Source organism: Geotrypetes seraphini, chromosome 6 (genome assembly GCF_902459505.1).
Source record: "Geotrypetes seraphini chromosome 6, aGeoSer1.1, whole genome shotgun sequence".
NCBI lineage: Eukaryota > Metazoa > Chordata > Amphibia > Gymnophiona > Dermophiidae > Geotrypetes > Geotrypetes seraphini.
In genome coordinates, this window is record NC_047089.1 from 44,386,630 (window position 1) to 44,406,303 (window position 19,674).

Sequence of the window (19,674 nt, forward strand, 5' to 3'; positions counted from 1 at the left end):
GAAAACCGCTATAGCAGTTTTTAGCGCAGGCCAGCATGCTGAATGCTCGGGACTGTCAGGAGCATTGCAGAGCACTCAGCATGTTCTTGTAGAGAATCCAGAATCTTCCTGCTTCTGGAAGACCCCGCAATAGGGATGCAACAATCAACATCCGGCATATTAAAATTACCTATTAGCAAGACGTTCCCTTTTTCAGATATATTCTGAATGTGTACTATTAAATCTCTATATATTTCTTCCGTCTGTGAAGGAGGCCTATATATCACACCAATGTAAATATATTCACCATTTCCTCTTTCCAAATTGATCCACAGTGCCTCTTCCTTGCCCTGCAGATCCTGCAATTGTGTGGTTTTAATATGATCTTTAACATATAACGCTACTCCCCCTCCTTTTCTTCCTACCCTGTCTTTCCTGAACAGATTATAGCCCGGTGTAACTACATCCCTGTCATGGTTCTCCGTGAACCACATTTCCGTGATTGCCACTATATCCAACTCATCTTCTAGTATCACAGCTTCTAGATCCAGAATCTTGTTTCCCATACTTTGAGCATTAGTATACATGTATACTGCTTTCCAGACATTGGTTGGCCCAGTTGTTCATGTGGCCAGTGGGAAAAGCCCATTTAATCATGTGCAAAAATATGCAGAATTTATTGGCTTTTAGCTTAGTTCACTTGTCCATAGGTAAATACTGATGTCTTGATGAACTAGATCCAAAAAGCTGAAAATTGGCAAAATAACCCTCCCTTTTTTTAGCACAGGCCGACAGTTCCTATGAGCATCAGGAGCAGCACAAAGCATTCAGTGTGCCGGCCTACATTTTAAAAACGCTATCGCAGTTTTGTAAAAAGTGTGTGTGGGGGGGGGAGGGGGGGAAGTTACCAACTGTCTGAATTCTATCCCTATAATGGAAAGGTAGGTGCCTATTTGGTCTTTATAAAATACTAGCTTAAGTGGCTGGTGTGGAAATTTACACCAATCTTACTCTGCACCAGTATTTGACAGGTATGCACATAAATTATAGTATTATGTAATCTAAGTATGCTCTTGTGTGTTCCACTCAAACATCACCTACCGGCAAAGAATGCACCATAATTTCAAAGTGTGCACTTTTGCACCAGTGTAAGTGACCATAGTAACATAACATAGTAGATGATGGCAGATAAAGACCCGAATAGTCCATCCAGTCTGCCCAACCTGATTCAATTTAAATTTTTTTAATTTTTTCTTCTTAGCTATTTCTGAGCAAGAAGCCAAAGCTCTACCAGGTATTGTGCTTGGGTTCCCACTGCCGAATCTCCGTCAAAACCTACTCCAGCTCATCTACACCCTCCCAGCCATTGAAGCTCTATCCAGCCCATCCTCCCCCAGAAGGCCATAAACAGACCGTGCAAGTCTGCCAAGTACTGGCCTTAGTTCAATATTTACTATTATTTTCTAATTCTAGATCCCCTGTGTTCATCCCACGCTTCTTTGAACTCAGTCACCGTTTTCCTCTCCTCCACCTCTCTCGGGAACGCATTCCAGGCATCCACCACCCTCTCCGCAAAGTAAAATTTCCTAACATTGCTCTTGAATCTACCACCCCTCAACCTCAAATTATGTCAATTATTACAATTTTCCTTTCTTTGGAAAAGATTTTGTTCTACGTTAATACCCTTCAAGTATTTGAACATCTGTCCTGTCCTTCCTTTCCTCTAGGGCAGGGGTGTCCAATGTCGGTCCTCGAGGGCTGCAATCCAGTCGGGTTTTCAGGATTTCCCCAATGAATATGCATGAGATCTATTAGCATACAATGAAAGCAGTGCATGCAAATAGACCTCATGTATACTCATTGGGGAAATCCTGAAAATCCGACTGGACTGCGGCCCTCAAGGACCGACATTGGACACCCCTGCTCTAGGGTATACATATTCAGGGCTTCCAGTCTCTCCTCATACGTCTTCTGGTGCAAGCCTCCTATCATTTTCGTTGCCCTCTTCTAGACCGCTTCAAGTCTTCTTACATCTTTCGCCAGATACGGTCTCCAATGACTAAAATAGCCCAAAGTTAGTGCTTAATACTTTATCACTTATAAATGTGCTTCCTTATGAATTACCTTCTAAACCTGAAGAGTGATTTTTCTTGGGAACAACACTCTTCAATATATGATTGTACTCTACTATGGAAACCCTATCTAGGAATACCGTATATCTCTGCTATCTTTCTTACATTAATAACCATTATGTCAGCTTAGGTAGGAAATCTAATTTTAGCTAATCTAAAACCAAACCAAACCCACACATTGTTTATGTTGAGATCTGTTTTCAAGTGGAAACAGTTTGATCTTATCTGAATTTCCTCAACAGCAACTGAACCCTTGGTTATTGTTGCATTCCACACAGCAAATGTACTAAACCTTAATACATTGTGGTTTAATGCTCTTAATGTGTTTCTGTTGTATTAATGCTTCATGGCATCTCTCTTTCAACACCTGTGTTTCAGGCTGCAATTGGGGCCAGTTGAGGGAGAGGGCGTATGCTCTGACTGTTATTTAATAATTGCAAGCCTCATGTGGAAAGAGAAGGAACGTTTAAAGGAGACCTTGCAAACGAAAGGCACATTTGAACTGCTGCCATGGGCGCACAGATTGTGAGAAGTTGCTTTGATATGAAGACAGTTTTTGCTGTCTTTAGAATTTCATAACAAAAGTAAAATGAATCATGTTGCTTGTGAAAATACAAATAGCTGTGGTTTAGTTCAGCCTCGAAGGGCATATACTAAATGAAGAAAAAATGTAATTATTAGAAAGAATCAGGTTTTCAGCTGTGGCTGTAATCATATTTTTAAAAACACAAGCTGTGGCATTTAAAAAAAAAAAATACAGTAAAACTTGGTTTGCGAGCATAATTCGTTCCAGAAGCATGCTTGTAATCCAAAGCACTCATATATCAAAGCAAATTTCCCCATAGGAAATAATGGAAACTCAGACGATTTGTTTCACCACCCAAAAACTTTAATACAAAATACGTATTATTCGTACTTGTATTGCAAGACCTCGCTCGTTTAGAACAGTCACTACACTCCTGCAGCGTCAGAGAGAGAAGAACCATCGGCTCAGTTGTGATGATGTGACACGTGAATACTGTATGTACTCTTATTGTAAGACATTGCTTGTATATCAAGTTAAAATTTAATAAAATGTTTTGCAAAACAAGTTACTTGCAATCCAAGGTTTCCTTGCAGCAGGTAGACAAAGTAATTAATCTGAATCAAGTTCTCTTTCTCTGAGTTCAGCGATGAAGAATGTTGTCTTTGTAGTGGGCTATTTAAGGGCCTTGGGCTTGCATTCCTCTGAAGTTCCTTCAATCCTTTCCCTTCCCCCTCTCCCAACTATGACAAATAGTTTAGATCAGTGGTTCCCAACCCTATCCTGGAGGACTACCAGGCCAATCGGGTTTTCAGGCTAGTCTTAATGAATATGCATGAGAGAGATTTGTATATAATGGAAGTGACAGGCATGCAAATCTCCTCCATGCATATTTATTAGGGCAATCCAGAAAACCCGATTGGCCTGGTGGTCCTCCAGGACAGGGTTGGGAATCACTGGTTTAGATTACTGAGTACCTGCAGCTCATTATACCTTATGCACTGCCTCCTTTTCACAATACACAAAGAGGCCAGTGTGTGTTTGTTGTTTTTTTATTTTTATTTTTTGGGGGGGGGGGTTAGGGTTTGGGTACTGTATAAGAAAACGACACAATGCGCACTGTGTACTAGCAGGGTGTAGTTTAATCTATATTGACTTTTGGCCTGGGTGATGATGAAGCTTTCTTGGCCTTCAGAGGCAGATTCTTCATAGGCCGCCTAAAAAAATTGACGCCAAGTGCAGTGCTAGGCACGATTATATAAAAGTTAGACGCAGTGTATAGAATTGACGCATAGTGATGCCTAAACGGCATTAGGCATCCAAACTCTTAGGCACACTCTCGTATGCCAGGGATTTCCTGCCCCTAAATCAAAATCGGGCCCATGATCCACCTCTAACCAAGCACTATGAACTAGGCGCCTAACTTTCAATTAAGTCCAATTAATGTCAATCATGAGCTGTTACGTGCCAATTATCAACACTAAGCCTATTAATCAATTAAGTTAGGAATATTGACATAGGCAGACCACATAGAATCTGCCCCTTCGGTGCATATGATCCATGCTGAGTAGTCCCTGGGATGCTGTGTTTTGAATGATAGAAAATAATGGGTGGGGATGGTAGCACAGTAACCTATTCAAAGGGTTTAGTGGCCTAACGTTAAAAATCAATTGTTCTCTGAGGCTTCTGCGGCTGGTGTCATGATTGTTGCTCTTGTCCAGGGACTCACCGTGTCTGTGTAGGTAGAACAGACATTTCAACCATCGTGCCGTGGCTTTTTTTCAGGGGATGCTGATCAGTCATACCCTGAAGAAAGCCACAGCGTAATGGCTGAAATCTGAGACCCAGACATAAGAACATAAGAAGTTGCCCCCGCTGAGTCAGACCAGAGGTCCATCTTGCTCAGCGGTCCGCTCCCGCGGCGGCCCATCAGGCCTAGTGCCTGAACAGTGATCCCTGATTAATTTTATAACTTACCTCTAATCCCATCCCTAAAATCTACCTCTACTCTTATCTGTACCCCTCAATCCCTTTGTCTTCCAAGTACCTATCCAAAGCTTCTTTGAACCCCTGTAGCGTGCTCCTGTTTATCACATCCTCCGGTAGCGCGTTCCATGTATCCACCACCCTCTGTGTGAAAAAGAACTTCCTAGCGTTTGTTCTAAACTTCTCCCCTTTCAATTTCTCTGAGTGCCCCCTTGTACTTGTTGATCCCCTTAATTTGAAAAATCTGTCCCTATTTTTTCTATGCCCTTCATGATCTTGAAGGTTTCTATCATGTCTCCTCTAAGTCTCCGCTTTTCCAGGGAGAAAAGCCCTAGCCTTTTCAGTCTGTCAGTATATGAGAGGTCCTCCATACCCTTTATTAGCTTAGTTGCTCTTCTTTGAACTCTCTCAAGTACTTCCATGTCCTTCTTGAGATACGGCGACCAGAATTGAACACAGTACTCCAGGTGCGGGCGCACCATAGCACAATACAGTGGCAGGATGACTTCCTTCTTTCTGGTCGTGATACCCTTCTTAATGATACCCAACATTTTGTTTGCTTTCCTTGAGGCTGTTGCACACTGCGCCGACGCCTTCAATGTTGTGTCTACATGAGCAGCAACTTTAAAAAGGAACTCATTGACCCATTTCGGACTCCTGTTCAAATGTTTTTTCCCCCATTTTCTGGCATTAATGATTTAGAAAATAGGACTATATTAAACACTAATTACATCCTAACAAGCCTATCTTACAAAAAGTATAAAACCGAAGTATTATCATGTAAGTTCATTTAATTGTATATTTTACTTGCAAGAAGAGTTTAATGTTATGGATCTACAGTAGGAATGCCTTTGATGCAACCTTATAATAATCCCTGGGTTTTTTAATGTCTGTACTGCATGTTTATCCGTAACACGCTCAACTAGAACTTTTTAATTAACTGTTCCTGTCTGCTTCCTAATTGATAGTTTAAAGGATAACATAAAATTCAAGCTTCCTCTGGACTTTAACCTAATTACAATGTGTTGACGTTCCTACAGAGATTTATTTTCCACAGTGAAGAAAAGCACATTATTTTCCTGTCTTACCATTCATGAGTATACAGCCTTGCAAGGTGCTTGTATTAAGCTACAATAGTCAAAGACTGGCTATGGTGGATACTTCCCCAAGCACAGACAGAAATGCCGATTTATCAGCAGAGGCAAAATATGAGAGCTGCATTTTATTTATTTAGGGGTCAATATTCAAAACTATTTAACCAATCAGGAGGGGCTCCAGATCAATCTCTTGTGCAGGGCTATTTCTTGATAGTCAATGACACTTAGGTGGGAAGTTATCAATATGAGCTACCGTAAAATAAGTTAGTTTCTCACAAGCTAGGCTATGAGGATGAATCAAAATTAAATGCAATTGTTAAATTACACAACAACTGAAACAGAGCTAGTGAAATGCAACATACTGTATGTACTCATACATTGCCTTTTGGATAGTTCATCCAAGCAAGTTCAGCACTTGGCCATTGGTCGTGTGGTCTCCACGAGGTCAGAAACATGGATGCTCCATTGCAAGATTGCACCATCGATGAACATGCAGTAGTTCTTTGTGCAGAGGGAGTGAAACCTGTGGAGATTTACATTGGATATTGACTCAGTATGGACATAGCACAGGGATGGGAAATTCCAGTCCTCGAGGGCCGGAATCCAGTTGGGATTTCCCCAATGAATATGCATTGAAAGCAGTGCATACAAATAGATTTCATGCATATTCATTGGGGAAATCCTGAAAACCCAGTCGGGGGGTCCCTCGAGGACCAGAGTTGCCCACCCTTGACATAGCACCATGAATCAACAAAAGGTTTACAAGTGGGTAAAAAGGTTTAAAGCGGGAAGAAAAGGTAACCGATGAAGGTCGTTCTGGTCGCCCATTAACATTGTGCACACATAAGAGAAAATATGGAATAAATATGGAGCAAAATCAATCTGCGTGGCAGAAAGCTGCTAGTGACCGCGACATACATTTGTGGTCACTTTTCTCTTCCTCACGACTCCTGTGTTTGCTTTGCTGCTTTTGTCGTAGAGGTCTCTCGGGCTTCTCTCCGGACACTAACAATGGCTATTCACTTTCAAACCTCTCCTTCTATAGCCCTCTCATTGCAGCAACAGTCCTTGATAAAGGGCTATAAACCTCCATTAATAATCTAGTACACATGCATTCTGAATCTTACCTATAGATGTCGCTCTTACAAAATCACTGGGCCTATCATCTTCTTTATGGAGGAACTAGGAACATTGCAGAAGCAGCAAACCCATGCATCCATAAAACAGAATACCAGCTATTAGTTCTATTTGCAATTTTGGTCTTAAACCACAATGATGAATGAAATCTTAGGATACAGTTTTGGTTTTGGCCATCACCCAGCATAAAAGGTCATGTTACTTCTTGGAAAATAAGATTGAACTTCACTTCAAATGAGTTTGAAATATGTCCCACTTCAATTTTATATAAAATTGAAGTGCAAATGCATTTTTGTCTTGCTGCATAGCTTGCCACACATGCATGTGAAATGAAAATAGACTGTCTTCCTTACAGGGAAGGTTTTATTAGAGCTGGCAGCTGAAAGATTAGAAATAAGAGTGCAACAACAATATTATTTTAGGAGCACACAACTCATACAAGGATGTAAGGGTGAAACAGTGTGTTCTGTCTGTTAAACACATACATCCCAACATCTGTAAGTTTCTAAGTAGAATGTTTTAGAATGATGAAGGTGATGCTGCAAAATTTGAACATTTCTGATCAATTAAAAAGAAACAAGAGAAGACACATTCTTTCACTATATAAAATTATGAAGAAAAGTCTAAACAGAATGACAGAGAAGAATATGAGGGCTTCTGTTTATCTGAGATGCAGTCAGCAATACATGCAGGTTCACCAAGGAATGGACTCCTGAGGCAGGCCCTTGCAGGCCGAAACACGATCGTGTCGAGTCCATCATAATAAAAGAGACTGAGCACCAATTGGTCACACACTGGTTAAAGTTAGGACAGATACAAGAATTAACAGAATAGTAAGTTTCACGGATGAAGAGTAAGAAGGTTTTCTACAAATCATTAAAAATTTACAAAATGATGAATTTGGTTTTTGAAATGTATTGTATCCCTGATATTTCTTAAAAATACTATTCATAGATTTTAAATTATCGTACACACTAACGCTTACTTTTATCAAGCAGAGGTAGAGCCTTTTACTATGGGCTGGAGAGGTAAATGATCTGACGTTCACAGGCATTCAATGAGCGTCAGGGCATTTTGCTCGCCTGCCCCCAGTAGCTCTATTGCTGCTTGAGAAAAAAAAAAGAGTAAAACCACATTAATAAATATAGAGAGGGCTTTAAATTCATACAAAGACTATGTAAAATAAGTTATATCTAAGTATACAGAGAATGGACTACTAAAATGTATGAAAACAGTTTTTATTTTAAAATATACAGATTAAATTAAGGAATTTTCTTATTTCACATGTGAAAACTGAAAAGCAGATCCAAGTCATCATAGTAGTAGTTGCTTCATTTACAGTCTTCTACAGAAATGTTTTTCTGGCTCGCATATTACTCCGAGTCCATAAGGAATGTTTCAAAGTCAGGGTCCAAATCAGAAACGAGGGCGTCCACAAACTCTTCAATGGAAGGCCTCTTCTGAAGCATGCCTAGACAGGAAAGCAGAAAAACTGATTAGTGCACAACAAAGAAACAAACAGGAAGCAGAGAACTTCTGAAACTACAATCCATCGGCTTCAGATTTTGACAACACAGAGCTTCTTGTAGTTGGCAGCAGCAAACAGAATGCCAGCTTCCAAATAAATTCTGAAATTGTATCTGGCCTTAAACAGCATGGCCCAATCTCTCTCTCCCTCCTAGGTCCAGTGTCTTCCTCCAGCTCCCTTCTACCCCTCTACTCCCCATCCAATATTTAACTCCATGGGTTCCTCTGTAATATGTAGATGTTATGGTTCGGAAGCACTCCTGTCCTGCTGTATCCTAGATCTGGAGCGTCACCTTTTTCTCCATTAATCTCAACTGTTTGTATTTTAAAGTCTACCCCTATCGTGATGATGTAGCTACCTGAAAAGGTCTTTATCCCTCTCTCTCCCCATCCAACTCTTGGGTCCAGCATCTTCCTGTCTGCCATCAGAGCAGCACCTCTTGCACACTTCTCCCCTTTTTCTTCTCCCTCCTCTACCTTCCCAGTTCCAAGGTCTATCCCTCCCTCCCTTTGGTCCCTCTAACTTGACTTGATTGCTGCACTAAAAGTTTGCATGCAAACGATTCACATGGAGGTTCGTTGTAATTTCTGTCTCTCCTGTCTGATTGATGGCTGTGAGAGCGACTCTCACACATGTGCAGAGCCGGTAGAGGAAGCCCGAACAGCTGAGAGGCAGGGGAAGCCCTGAAAACAGCCTCCTGCCACTCAGTTGTTCGGGGCAGGAAATCTTTTTTTTTTCTTTAATGGGCACAGATGTTGTTTGTGTTACACACGCACAATATCTGCCCCATTAACCCCCCCAGTCGATGATGGCCCTCCCCAATGGACCCCCAACAAAAGTAGCACCCAGAAGGGGGGGAGGGATTTAGCATGGCAGGAAGGAGTGGGTATCCTTGCTGTTGACTTTCACTAGTGCGGGGGGGAGGGGGGAATTCCTGGTACTGTCAGGCCAAGCCATCATCGACCGGAGGGGGAGGGTTTTTTTTCTTTTTTTTTAATGGGGCAGATATTGTGTGTATGGTTCGGCGGTGAGAGAAGATGTGTGGTTTCCTCCTCAGTAATCTCAGAGAATGAGGAGAGGGTGGCATGTGTTGAGGGGAGGTTAGTAGAAGGGATAGATGGAGGAAGGGGAGGGGGAAAGCAGCCTGGTTGAGAGCTCAAGGTGAATCTTCTGAATCTTATTGAAGAAGAACTCTGCCATTGTCTGGGGAAAAATTTAAGGGGGGATAGGTGGTGAGGGTGCTTTGAGTAGGGAGTTTAGTGTGGTAAAGAGATGGCGAGGATTGGAGCTAAGAGAAGTGGTTAAGTATTCTTGTTTGGCCAGCGAGAGGGCAGACTGGAATGATGTCAGCATGAGTTTGAGGTGTATGAAGTTGGGGATGCGCTCCTCTTCTACTATGTCCTGTATTCCACTAAGGACCAAATATAAAATACTACTATTAATTATTTCTAGAGTGCTATCAGAAGCTCCCCCTCTTGTCGGTAGGCATCATAATCTTAGGTGCCAGTATATTAAACCAGGGTTTTCTTGGCGCTAATACAGTGGTGCTAAAATGTAGATGCCTACTGGTGCTTAACTCAATCCATGCCCAAACACTGCCCCTAACTACACCTACTTTCTGTGTAGGCACCTTGATACAGACGCCTACTGTGAGATGGTAAGTGCCTACTGAGTTAGGGGTCTACAAGCTAATTAATTTTTTAAATTGTTTTTTTATTATGCTTTCAATTAACAGCGTCAATTAAAAAATTTAAGTTAGGAGCCTAATGGTGCCTAACTTCAGATACTGTTTATAGAATCAGGGCCTAAATGCCAACTAGCCTATAAGTATAAAATAAGACATTCAACATTTCACATAGCATTATTTCAAACCTATTCTCAATATTCAGCAGGAAAAGAAGAAGTTCCAAAGCTGGGCAATACAATATAATACAATTTTTTAGGTTCAAACAATTTTTATTGATGCAAACAACAACAAAATCAAGGCCAGGAACCCTCGTGAATGCCGAAAAATTGTGAATACGGTTTTTAGGCAGGGAAGGCAGGAGAGAGTAGCTAGAGGGGAAGGAGAGGATAGCCAGAGCGCCGACGAGTGAAGAAAATGACTTGCTGTATGCTCCGACCGCCTCTTCCTGTAATAAAGTCGGGCCTCACCAATCAGGAGCTGCTTTGCCCTCTCCTGCCTCCCCTTCACAGTCAGAAAATACCACGAATGACCGGGACCACGAACCGCGAATTCGTGAGGGAGCACTGTATTTTTAATGCTGGATGGGGGATATCCCTGGTTCAAACTCCCCCTCAATACCAGCTTTTATTCTCTCACTCCTCCCCCACCAATCCCCAAACCCATCAAGACCCCCTGTTTTCTGGCTCTCTACGCAGCCACCTTCAAGCTTTAACTCTCTAATCCCAGTTCTCGGTTCAGAGAAACAAAACAAATTCTCAAACTCTGCCCTTATACTGCTGTTCTTGCTTACTCCATCTGTCATGCAGTCCAATGCTTCTTCTGTAGCTCCATTATTATATTTATATAGTGAAAATTTATAGCCCTCCATTACAAGAAACAATTCCTTCTCTGAGTGAGTTACAGCAATTTATTTATTTGGAGTAACTTGATAATCCACATTTAAAGTTATAGTGTAGCAAAGCACTTTCAATAAAACCAGACAGAAACCTTATAAAAACAGAAGAGAGAGAGATAGAAAAGGGTCAATTTGAAGGGAAAGGGATACATGGCTGGTAGTGGATATAGGCAGGCAACAACAGAAAGAAAAAAAGAGGATTAGGTTGACAAAATGACTAAATAAAGACAGTTGAGTGGACTAAAGAAGGGTGTCAGGTCAAAAGCGCGCCGGGACAAAGGCGCACCAAGACAATTGAGCACAGCGCGGAGGCGCGCGCTGCTCTAAATTAGTTTTTAGGGCTCCGACGGGGGGCGTGGGGGGAGAACCCCCCCACTTTACTTAATAGACATCGCGCTGCATTGTGGGGGTTTTGGGGGGTTGGAACCCCCCACATTTTACTGAAAACTTCACTTTTTCCCTGTTTTTAGGGAAAAAGTTAAATTTACAGTAAAATGTGGAGGGTTACAACCCCCCAAACCCCCCATAACGCCGGCGTGATGTCTATTAAGTAAAGTGGGGGGTTCCCCCCCCCCGTCGGAGCCCTAAAAAGAGTAATTTAGAGCGGTGTGCGCCTCCGCGCTGCGCTCAATTGTCCGGGCGCGCCTTTGTCTATGAACTCTAAAGAAGTAAGGAAGCTTTCAGGTGCTAGAGAAAGGGGAAGGGGGGGGGAGAGAGTTCCCTTTCTAGCAAATCAGAAATACCCAATGCCAAATTTTCATCATGTTTTTGAATTTTTGCAAAGATGTTTCCATCTGAATAAGAAGAGGGAAGGAATTTCACAGTAGAACATAAGATTTGCTGCTGCTGGGTCAGACCAGTGGTCAATCGTGCCCAGCAGTCCGCTCATGGGGCAGCCCTTATGTCAAAGACCAGTGACCTATTTGAGTCTAGCCTTACCTGCTTATGTTCTGTTCTAGCAGGAACTTATCCAACCTTTTCTTGAATCCCTGAAGGGTGCTTTCCCCTATAACAGCCTCTGGAAGAGCGTTCCAGATTTCTACCACTCAATTTCTCCATCATGTCCCCATGAGTTTTGTCGCTGTACCTGTCCCATTCCTGTAAGCTCTGCCTTAACCGCACAAGCCTCGAACGCTTATGATTTTTTTATGCTGAAACATTTTTATTGATGACAAAAATAGCAAACAATACTGCCCAACTGGGCAACACAATCAAAAAACGGTAGGTTTAAGCCAAACATTTTCATCAATAGGAGAACACAAATCCCCACTTCCCTGAAGTACTGAGACCAGGTAGATAGCAATACAAGCTGAAACCCAATTTCCGTGGACAAAAATCCTTAACATTCCCAAATCCTACCCAGGCCAGTACTACTAAATGACAAGTCGACCAAAGAAAAACATGAACAAGCAGAGAACCCACAACTAAGTGTGGAATTACCAGGATACCCCAACCTAAGTGAACCAAGAAACTATATCTAAACTGATACCCCCCTACAACCCCACACTTATGTTTTTAAAGTGTTTAATGCTTGTGCAGATGAAGACAGAGCTTGCAGGAATGGGGCAGGGACAGGAAAAGCGCTGGAACGGAAAAATGAGTTCCCATGGGGACAGGGAAAAATTTATCCCCATGTCATTCTCTATTCTACTGTTTGGGCTGAGATAAGGAAAAATGTTTCTCTAGTAACATCTAACCCAGTGTATCTCAAACTTTGTGCCGGGGCACACTAGTGTTCCTCCTGAGATTCAAAGTGTGCCGCGGCACACTGAAGAGGAAGAGAGTTGCCTACCAGCTGTACGGTGCCAGTGCTGCCCGATTTGCCGAAGGCCTGCATGTTTCCCCCTTCTCATTAGCGTCCTCCAGCTTCCTCCCTGGCCTCCAGCTCTCACCTTTAAAGCTAATTACAGCAGCCTGCAGATGATTGCCGGTAGGTAAAATGATTTTATTTTCAATATAGTGATTGAAATGTGTCAGTTTTGAAAATTTATATCTGCTGTGTATATTGTGTGTATATGAAAAATGAATGGTAAAAATTGCATTACAATTAGTAAAGGGGATGGGATCTGGGGCAGAGCTTGGGAGGTCTGTGGTTGGGGTACTCAGTTGATATTTGTTAGACTAAGGGGGTACTTAGCTTGAAGTAGTTGAGAAACACTGCTGTAGGCAATCAGCTGGCGCCAGTGCCTCTCCTTCTCTCCGGCCCTCTTCCCTGCTGGCACCCCCTACTGGCATCTCAGGGTCCATCTGGAGGGCCTTTGCACATGCGCAGACATCGACATGATGATGTCACCTCCTACCCATGATGTCATCACAGTGACGTCCGCATATGTCTGGGTGCCTCAAGCCGTGGCCACTACCTTTAGTGTGCCCCGGCTCAAGAAAGTTTGAGAGGCACTGCTCTAACCTGAGACGAGATGGAGGTGAGGAGAGGTCTGCTTGAGAGAATCTAAGAGTCTGACTTGGAACATAAGGAAGCAAGAGATTTGCAAGATACAATGGAGACTGGGTATAGTGGGCTTTATAGACCAAGGTGAGAAGCTTAAACTTCACACAGGCACCTACTTGTTCAGTGCAATTAACATACCCATAAATTATATATGATAATAAACACACAAAATAGCACAAAAACATGAAAACTCGTGCTCAACCAAAACCAAAAATTCAATTTCTGTAAATATATTGGAACTAGGCCACAAATATGACTGGAATTCTGCAGCCAATCCAATTCCTTATGATAAAAAGCTATATGCTCATTCTGGCATACAACTATAAGGATCACTGCAATACTATCATAAAAGAATTTGGAAATCCCTAAAACAAACCATTGCAAAATCAGTTATGAGCTTTGCATATTAAGGAAGTATCGTATTCTAAAACTCTGCATCTCTAGGTACATCTCTGTCAGTCAATAGTAGTATGGTTTGGTTAGAATGTTTGACAATGACTAAAAGAGAATATGGACACCTATTATCATTTGCATGGCTTGCAAAGGCCAATAATAGGATGTCTCGTGGTCATGTCACATAGTTAGTTATTGCAGTTGGTCAGGCCCATCCTTTACAGGATGAGATGAAGCACAATGGCTACATCAATGGAAAAACAAGCAAGAGTAGAGCCATGGCTGCTTAGATGGCAACCCAAAGGAGGTCTGCGGATGAGCAGACTGGATGGGCCATTTGGCCTTTATCTACCATCATGTTTCTATGTAACATAGAACTGAAAGGGGAAATTGGTATGTGGGATGCATAACCAAATAAAGCATGGCATTAGGAAGAATATTTTTCTGTGCTGTTCCCATGGTATTTTCCAGCATCCACGTTTGGTTTTGAATATCACTGGATAAAGTTTGTGTGTATCTTACAGATTTTTGGCTTCTGATCATGAATATCATGTTTAAGATTACGTATCATGTACCATTTTAACAAAAAAGTTTTTACAATTTTTACAATTTCTTGTTATACTTTTGGGCTAATGCAATTAATAATTAATAACCGACACCAAGATTAAGGAAGGCATTTTTGTTGATCCACAGATCAGACACGTCATCAATGATGGGAGATTTGAAGATCTGTTAGTCGGGCCAGAGAAAATCGCCTGAAAAACATTCAAGGATGTCGTTGGAGAATTTTCTTGGCAGTTACAGAGCACCAAACTACTCGTATATTCAACTGGTTGACAAACTTCTTAAAAGCATACAAAACCATGAAGTGTAACATGTCACTGAAGATGCACTTTCTACATTCACACTTGGATTTCTTCCCCACAAATCTTGGTGCAGTCAGCGACGAACATGGCAAAAGGTTTCACCAGGACATTGCTACTATGGAAAAAAGATATTGGGGCAACTAGAATCCATCAATGCTGGCTGACTATTGTTGGACACTGCAACGAGATGCACTGGATACTGAGTTCAAAGGAAATTAGCAGGAAAACACTTTTAGCCATGGTGAACTATCAGAGCGAATCAGAAACTTTGCGCATTAAAATATGTTATAGTCAATTAAAGATACCATCGTGTTTCTCAAAATTCCTACGTGATGCAGCCAGTGGGGTATTATATTTGTGTTTATTTTGAAGGGGGTCTATCATAATCACCAGTTTGTTTTAAGGAAGCAAAACTTTTGGAAAAATTTGTTGCCCAGTGACATCGGTCCACCAATGAGGTTACATTGGCTGTGTTGCTAATAAGAAGACAGTTGATGTGGCGCTGTTCTAAAAAAAAAAATCATAAGAACAAGAGTATTTCTTGTACTGTGCTATCCATCCTTTATTAGAGCAAATACAAGCCTAAGCTAGGCTGAACATTTTTCAAAGTAAACTGCAGTGGAAATTAAAAGCGGGAAGCCATTTCCCCAGGGGTGAAAGTATAAGCAAGTATGCATCTCCACATACTTGCACAAAAGTAATATATGCTCTTATGTAGCATTTCTTTCTGAAACTCTTTAAAAATATCTTCTTATGTATCTCAGAGGGATCAAAAACAATGCTTACCATGCCCAGATATGAGCACGTAAAGACAGATTCTTCAGACACTACACTTGTGTTTTAGAAAGTGGAACTATCGCCTTTGGCTTGAAATGTAGTTATAATTATTGACTTAAGATGTACTGAGAATAAATGCACCCTGGAAATTATATTTGTATGTCTCAATCCCCATCTCTTGTGGTCTGAGAAAGTTACACACAGTATATAGTCTTAACTTATTAACTTTTACAAAGCCTGAGAGAACAAAGAATTAGTTAAGTTTGAAAAGTTCTCTCTCACTACTATTTACCATCCCTTTCTTACTAATTCCTAGCATCCTGTTTGCTAATTTGGCCCTGGGCAGAAGATTTCAGTGTAGTGTCTTCAATGACACTCAGATCTTTTTCTTGGATATTGACTCCTAAGATTAACACTAGAATCAGGATTTACCTGGTTTCCTTTGTTTTCAGCTCACTGCACTATTCAGAAGATTACTCCTTCATTATGACTGTCTTCAACCATAAGGGTCCTCATTAATACTAAGAATGATTAATAGAAAGGTGAAATTTGTTCTTAACCTGCTAATTTCCTTTCTTTAAGTCCTGCTAATTAATCCAGACAATTGGGTTATGTCCATCCAACCAGCAGATGGAAGCAGAGAACACTGACCAAGAGATGTCTTTACTACTATAAGGAGTGGTGCAGGCAAGGAACCTGTCACTATGCTATTGCCCAAGTTGAGGTTAAATAAATCTAGAAAAACACCACCAAACACAATGCAACCTCATGACTTTTAAAATTAGTTTTTAATCCCTTCAAAGGATAAGACATGAAGTCTAAGCACAAAGTCAAAGACAGCCGAGGGAGGCCTTTAGCTTTCCTTGGTGGGCCCTGGAATGGTTTAGCAGGACTCAAGGAAAGCAAATTAGCAGGTAAGAATTTTTTTTTACCTTTCTTATCATCCAGCTACACCAGTTCCTACAAATGGGATGAACCAAAGTTTTAGGACCCAGATGTGAGTAAGACAAGGTCCTACTACTTTATTCATTATCCTCCCTAGGTCAGAAATACAAACTGCAATGTTTGATGAAAAATGCAACAGCACCCACCAGGATTTCTTCTTGTAGATCCCTTCTGGCTTGACTGCTCTAGATATCACTGCCCAGGACGTCACTTGCAGTTTTGTAAAGTAGGCACCCAGTCCTGATGGCACCTCTCTCTGTTCAATATATAAGTTGAACTGATGGCCTCCTTAATACAGAAGATAGAATATATAGGAGTTGTCTCACCTTTCTGTAGTCTACTGGACAAAATTAATAAAATAAAGAGATAATCCAACTTGCTTAAGAAGAATTCTTAAGCAATACTTGCAAAACATCTTAAGGTATGAAGGGTCCCACCAAAGGTCTAGCAAAGAAGGACTGTGAGAAGGTAGCAAGAAGCTAAGAGCCTCACACGAAAGACCCGCAATTCTGAGAAGAATCTAGCCAAACAGATCACTAGTATGATGGCTGACTTCAGAAACAAATCCTTGCAGGCTGAACACAAGAGGTAAAATAGATCAAGGTATTAATATCCATAAAGATTCCACTGAGGAACCACTGTACGAAGGGGAATGTAATGGATCTGCCTAACCTCCCATCACATAATGGTGGGTGCAACCTGTTGAAATGAGAAACTTCAGCAGGAATATAGACATCACTGACAGGGGCAGAAGATCTGACAGGGTGGCCAGCACCAAACAGGCACTTTCTGTGAGACTGAGGGCAAGAAGAACACAATGGTTTAACCTAACACCAAAAATAAAGGCAAGCAATTCTTGAGGAAGAAGTATAAACACCAGCAAAAGGCTTCTTGCAATAAACTAAGACAGAAGGAGCATATTCTCAAAGCCAGAAACCACAAACTTCCACCAAACTGGAAGGCTTCAAATAAAGATTAGACCATATTAGGCAAATATGTTTTTTGTTGTGTCAAGCTGACTTAGTTAAGATAATCTAGGCAACTGTTATTAGACTGGAAGGTGGGGAAGGTGTAGCTCACTAGTAGAGCTGTTGCTTCTGCACCCAGAGGTTGTGAGATCAAATCCCAGTGCTGCTTCTTGTGACCCTGGGCAAGTAACTTAATCCTCCAGTGCCTGCCACTTTGAATGTCAAAGCCACAAAAAGGCAGTATACAAGTCCCCATTCCTTTCCCTTTCCTTTATTCTAATGCTTTCTTTGCAGAAATACCCAAAATATTCAGGGCTTATGTGGAGATCAGTAAGAGAAGAAAGACTAATAAGCAATATATGTGAGACAGGGATATAAAGGATAGGTGGGTGGAACAGATGGACTAATGTATCTGGGAAAAAGAAAAATAATTTGGTGGATGGATGGGAAGGAGAGTGGTACAGACAGGAGAGGGAGAAAGACTGATAGGTTGGGTAGGTGGGATGAGAGAGTGGGAGAGTGAAAGGGCAAGAGTAATTGGGAGCAGATGGACTTGGTGAGGTGAGGGAGGAGACTGTTAGGGATTGGTTGGAGAAGAGGGAGAGAGATTGGTGGTGGTGGAATTGGGGAAGGAAGTTAAAATGGCACAAATGGATGGGAGAGGGAAGAGAATGTTGGTGGTAGTGATGCTGGTGGAATACTTGATAATAAAGACAACTTTAGCCAACAATGGCATTGAGTGAGTATAAGCTGGTAGCCCTCTTTTTATAGTACAAAAAATTTAAAAACTGTAGTATGTGCAAGCCAGTCTGCAGATGGTATATAAGAAATTAACATCCCCTTTTACAAAAGCACGGAAGAGGTTTTTAGTCCTGGCCGGCGCACCGAATGCTCTGCACTGCTCCGACATTCATAGGAACTCTATGACCATCAGAGCAGAGCCACTTTTGTAAAAAGGGGGGTGGGGGTTGTAAATAAGTTAATCATCCAAAATACATTTTAGACTAAATAAGTATTAGAGAGCTTAACCAATTCCATGCATGGATGAAAATTTGCTCAATTTTGTTTAACTGTTTGATTTCTTTTGAGCCAAGGTATTATTACACTACCAAAGCTATATCACTACATATTGTTCAAGGGAATGGGGACTTGTATCCCGCCTTTTTGTGACTTTGGCATTTCAAAGCTTACATTCAAAGCAGTGGGCACTGGAGGATTAAGTAAGTCACAATCCAGGGTCACAAGGAGCAGCACCGGGATTTGATCTCACAACCTCTGGGTGCTGAGGCAGCAGCTCAACCAGTGAGCCATAGCTCTTCCCTAAAAGCAAATTGAAATGATTAGGAAGACCAGACATGTATTGGAAACTATTTTAAGGTATTGAGGATATTGTTCAATTCTATAAATCCACCTCTCACTGCATTAAATTCCATAATTTAATTAAGTTATAAGGAAAATGCATGGTCTATAAGATGTTATACCGTATTTTCACGCATATAACGTGCATATGTGTATAACACGCACACGCGTATAGTGCGCGGGTCCAAACCATTTGTGTAAAAAAATTTTTTTATATAGCACGCACACGCGTATACCGCGCATGCTGCTATAACCTCCTTCCGCCACTCCCGCTCACTCCCTCTTCTGGCCTGCGAACCAGCATCCTCCCCCCCCGCTCACGTCACCCTGCCTCCCCTGCGATCCTACATCCCTCCCAGCACCGCAAAGACATCGGTCGCTTACCCGATTGGGCATCGGCACCAGCACCAATGCACAGGACGTGCCAGTGCCAGTGCCCGAAGATCCTCCCTCGTTGGGCCGGGCTGGACTGGGCTTTGAGTATTTGCACATGCTCAAAGCCTTCTGGTCTCGCTCTCTCCGAGATTCTGAATCTGAGAATCTCAGAGAGAGCGAGACCAGAAGGCTTTGAGCATGCGCAAATGCTCAAAGTCCAGTCCAGCCCGGCACAGGGAAGAGGGAGGATCTCCCTCGCACCGCCCAGCTCAGCCCAGCCCAGTCCAACGAGGGAGGATCTTCGGGCACTGGCACGTCCTGTGCATTGGTGTTGGTGCTGGTGCCCAATCGGATAAGCAACCAATGTCTTTGCGGTGCTGGGGGGGATGTAGGATCGCAGGGGAGGGGAGTGACGCGAGCAGGGGGGGGGGGAGGATGCCGGTTCACAGGGGGGATGCCGGATCGCACTGAAAAAAAAAATTTGTATAATGCGCTCACACATATAACGCGCATGGTTATACTCGGTTTGTAAAATCGTGTATAACGCGCGCGTTATATGCATGAAAATACGGTAGTTT

The 19,674-nt window shown here is 42.0% G+C and overlaps 1 protein-coding gene across 3 annotated transcripts in view; it reads right to left on the reverse strand.

Annotated features, from left to right (window-relative positions):
* Positions 1-8,076: 8,076 nt before the first annotated feature.
* Positions 8,077-19,674, reverse strand: part of MIPEP (mitochondrial intermediate peptidase) — a 190,942-nt gene continuing 179,344 nt past the window's right edge. For 2 of the 3 annotated variants that reach the window (XM_033949151.1, XM_033949150.1), the window contains 2 exons: positions 16,541-16,682; positions 8,077-8,325 (listed from right to left, as the gene is read on the reverse strand). In XM_033949151.1, the coding sequence (XP_033805042.1) occupies positions 8,298-8,325; positions 16,541-16,682 (170 nt within the window). In that variant the 3' untranslated portion in view covers positions 8,077-8,297. The remainder of the gene's footprint in view (positions 8,326-16,540; positions 16,683-19,674) is intronic. The other variant, XM_033949152.1, reaches the window with a different exon arrangement.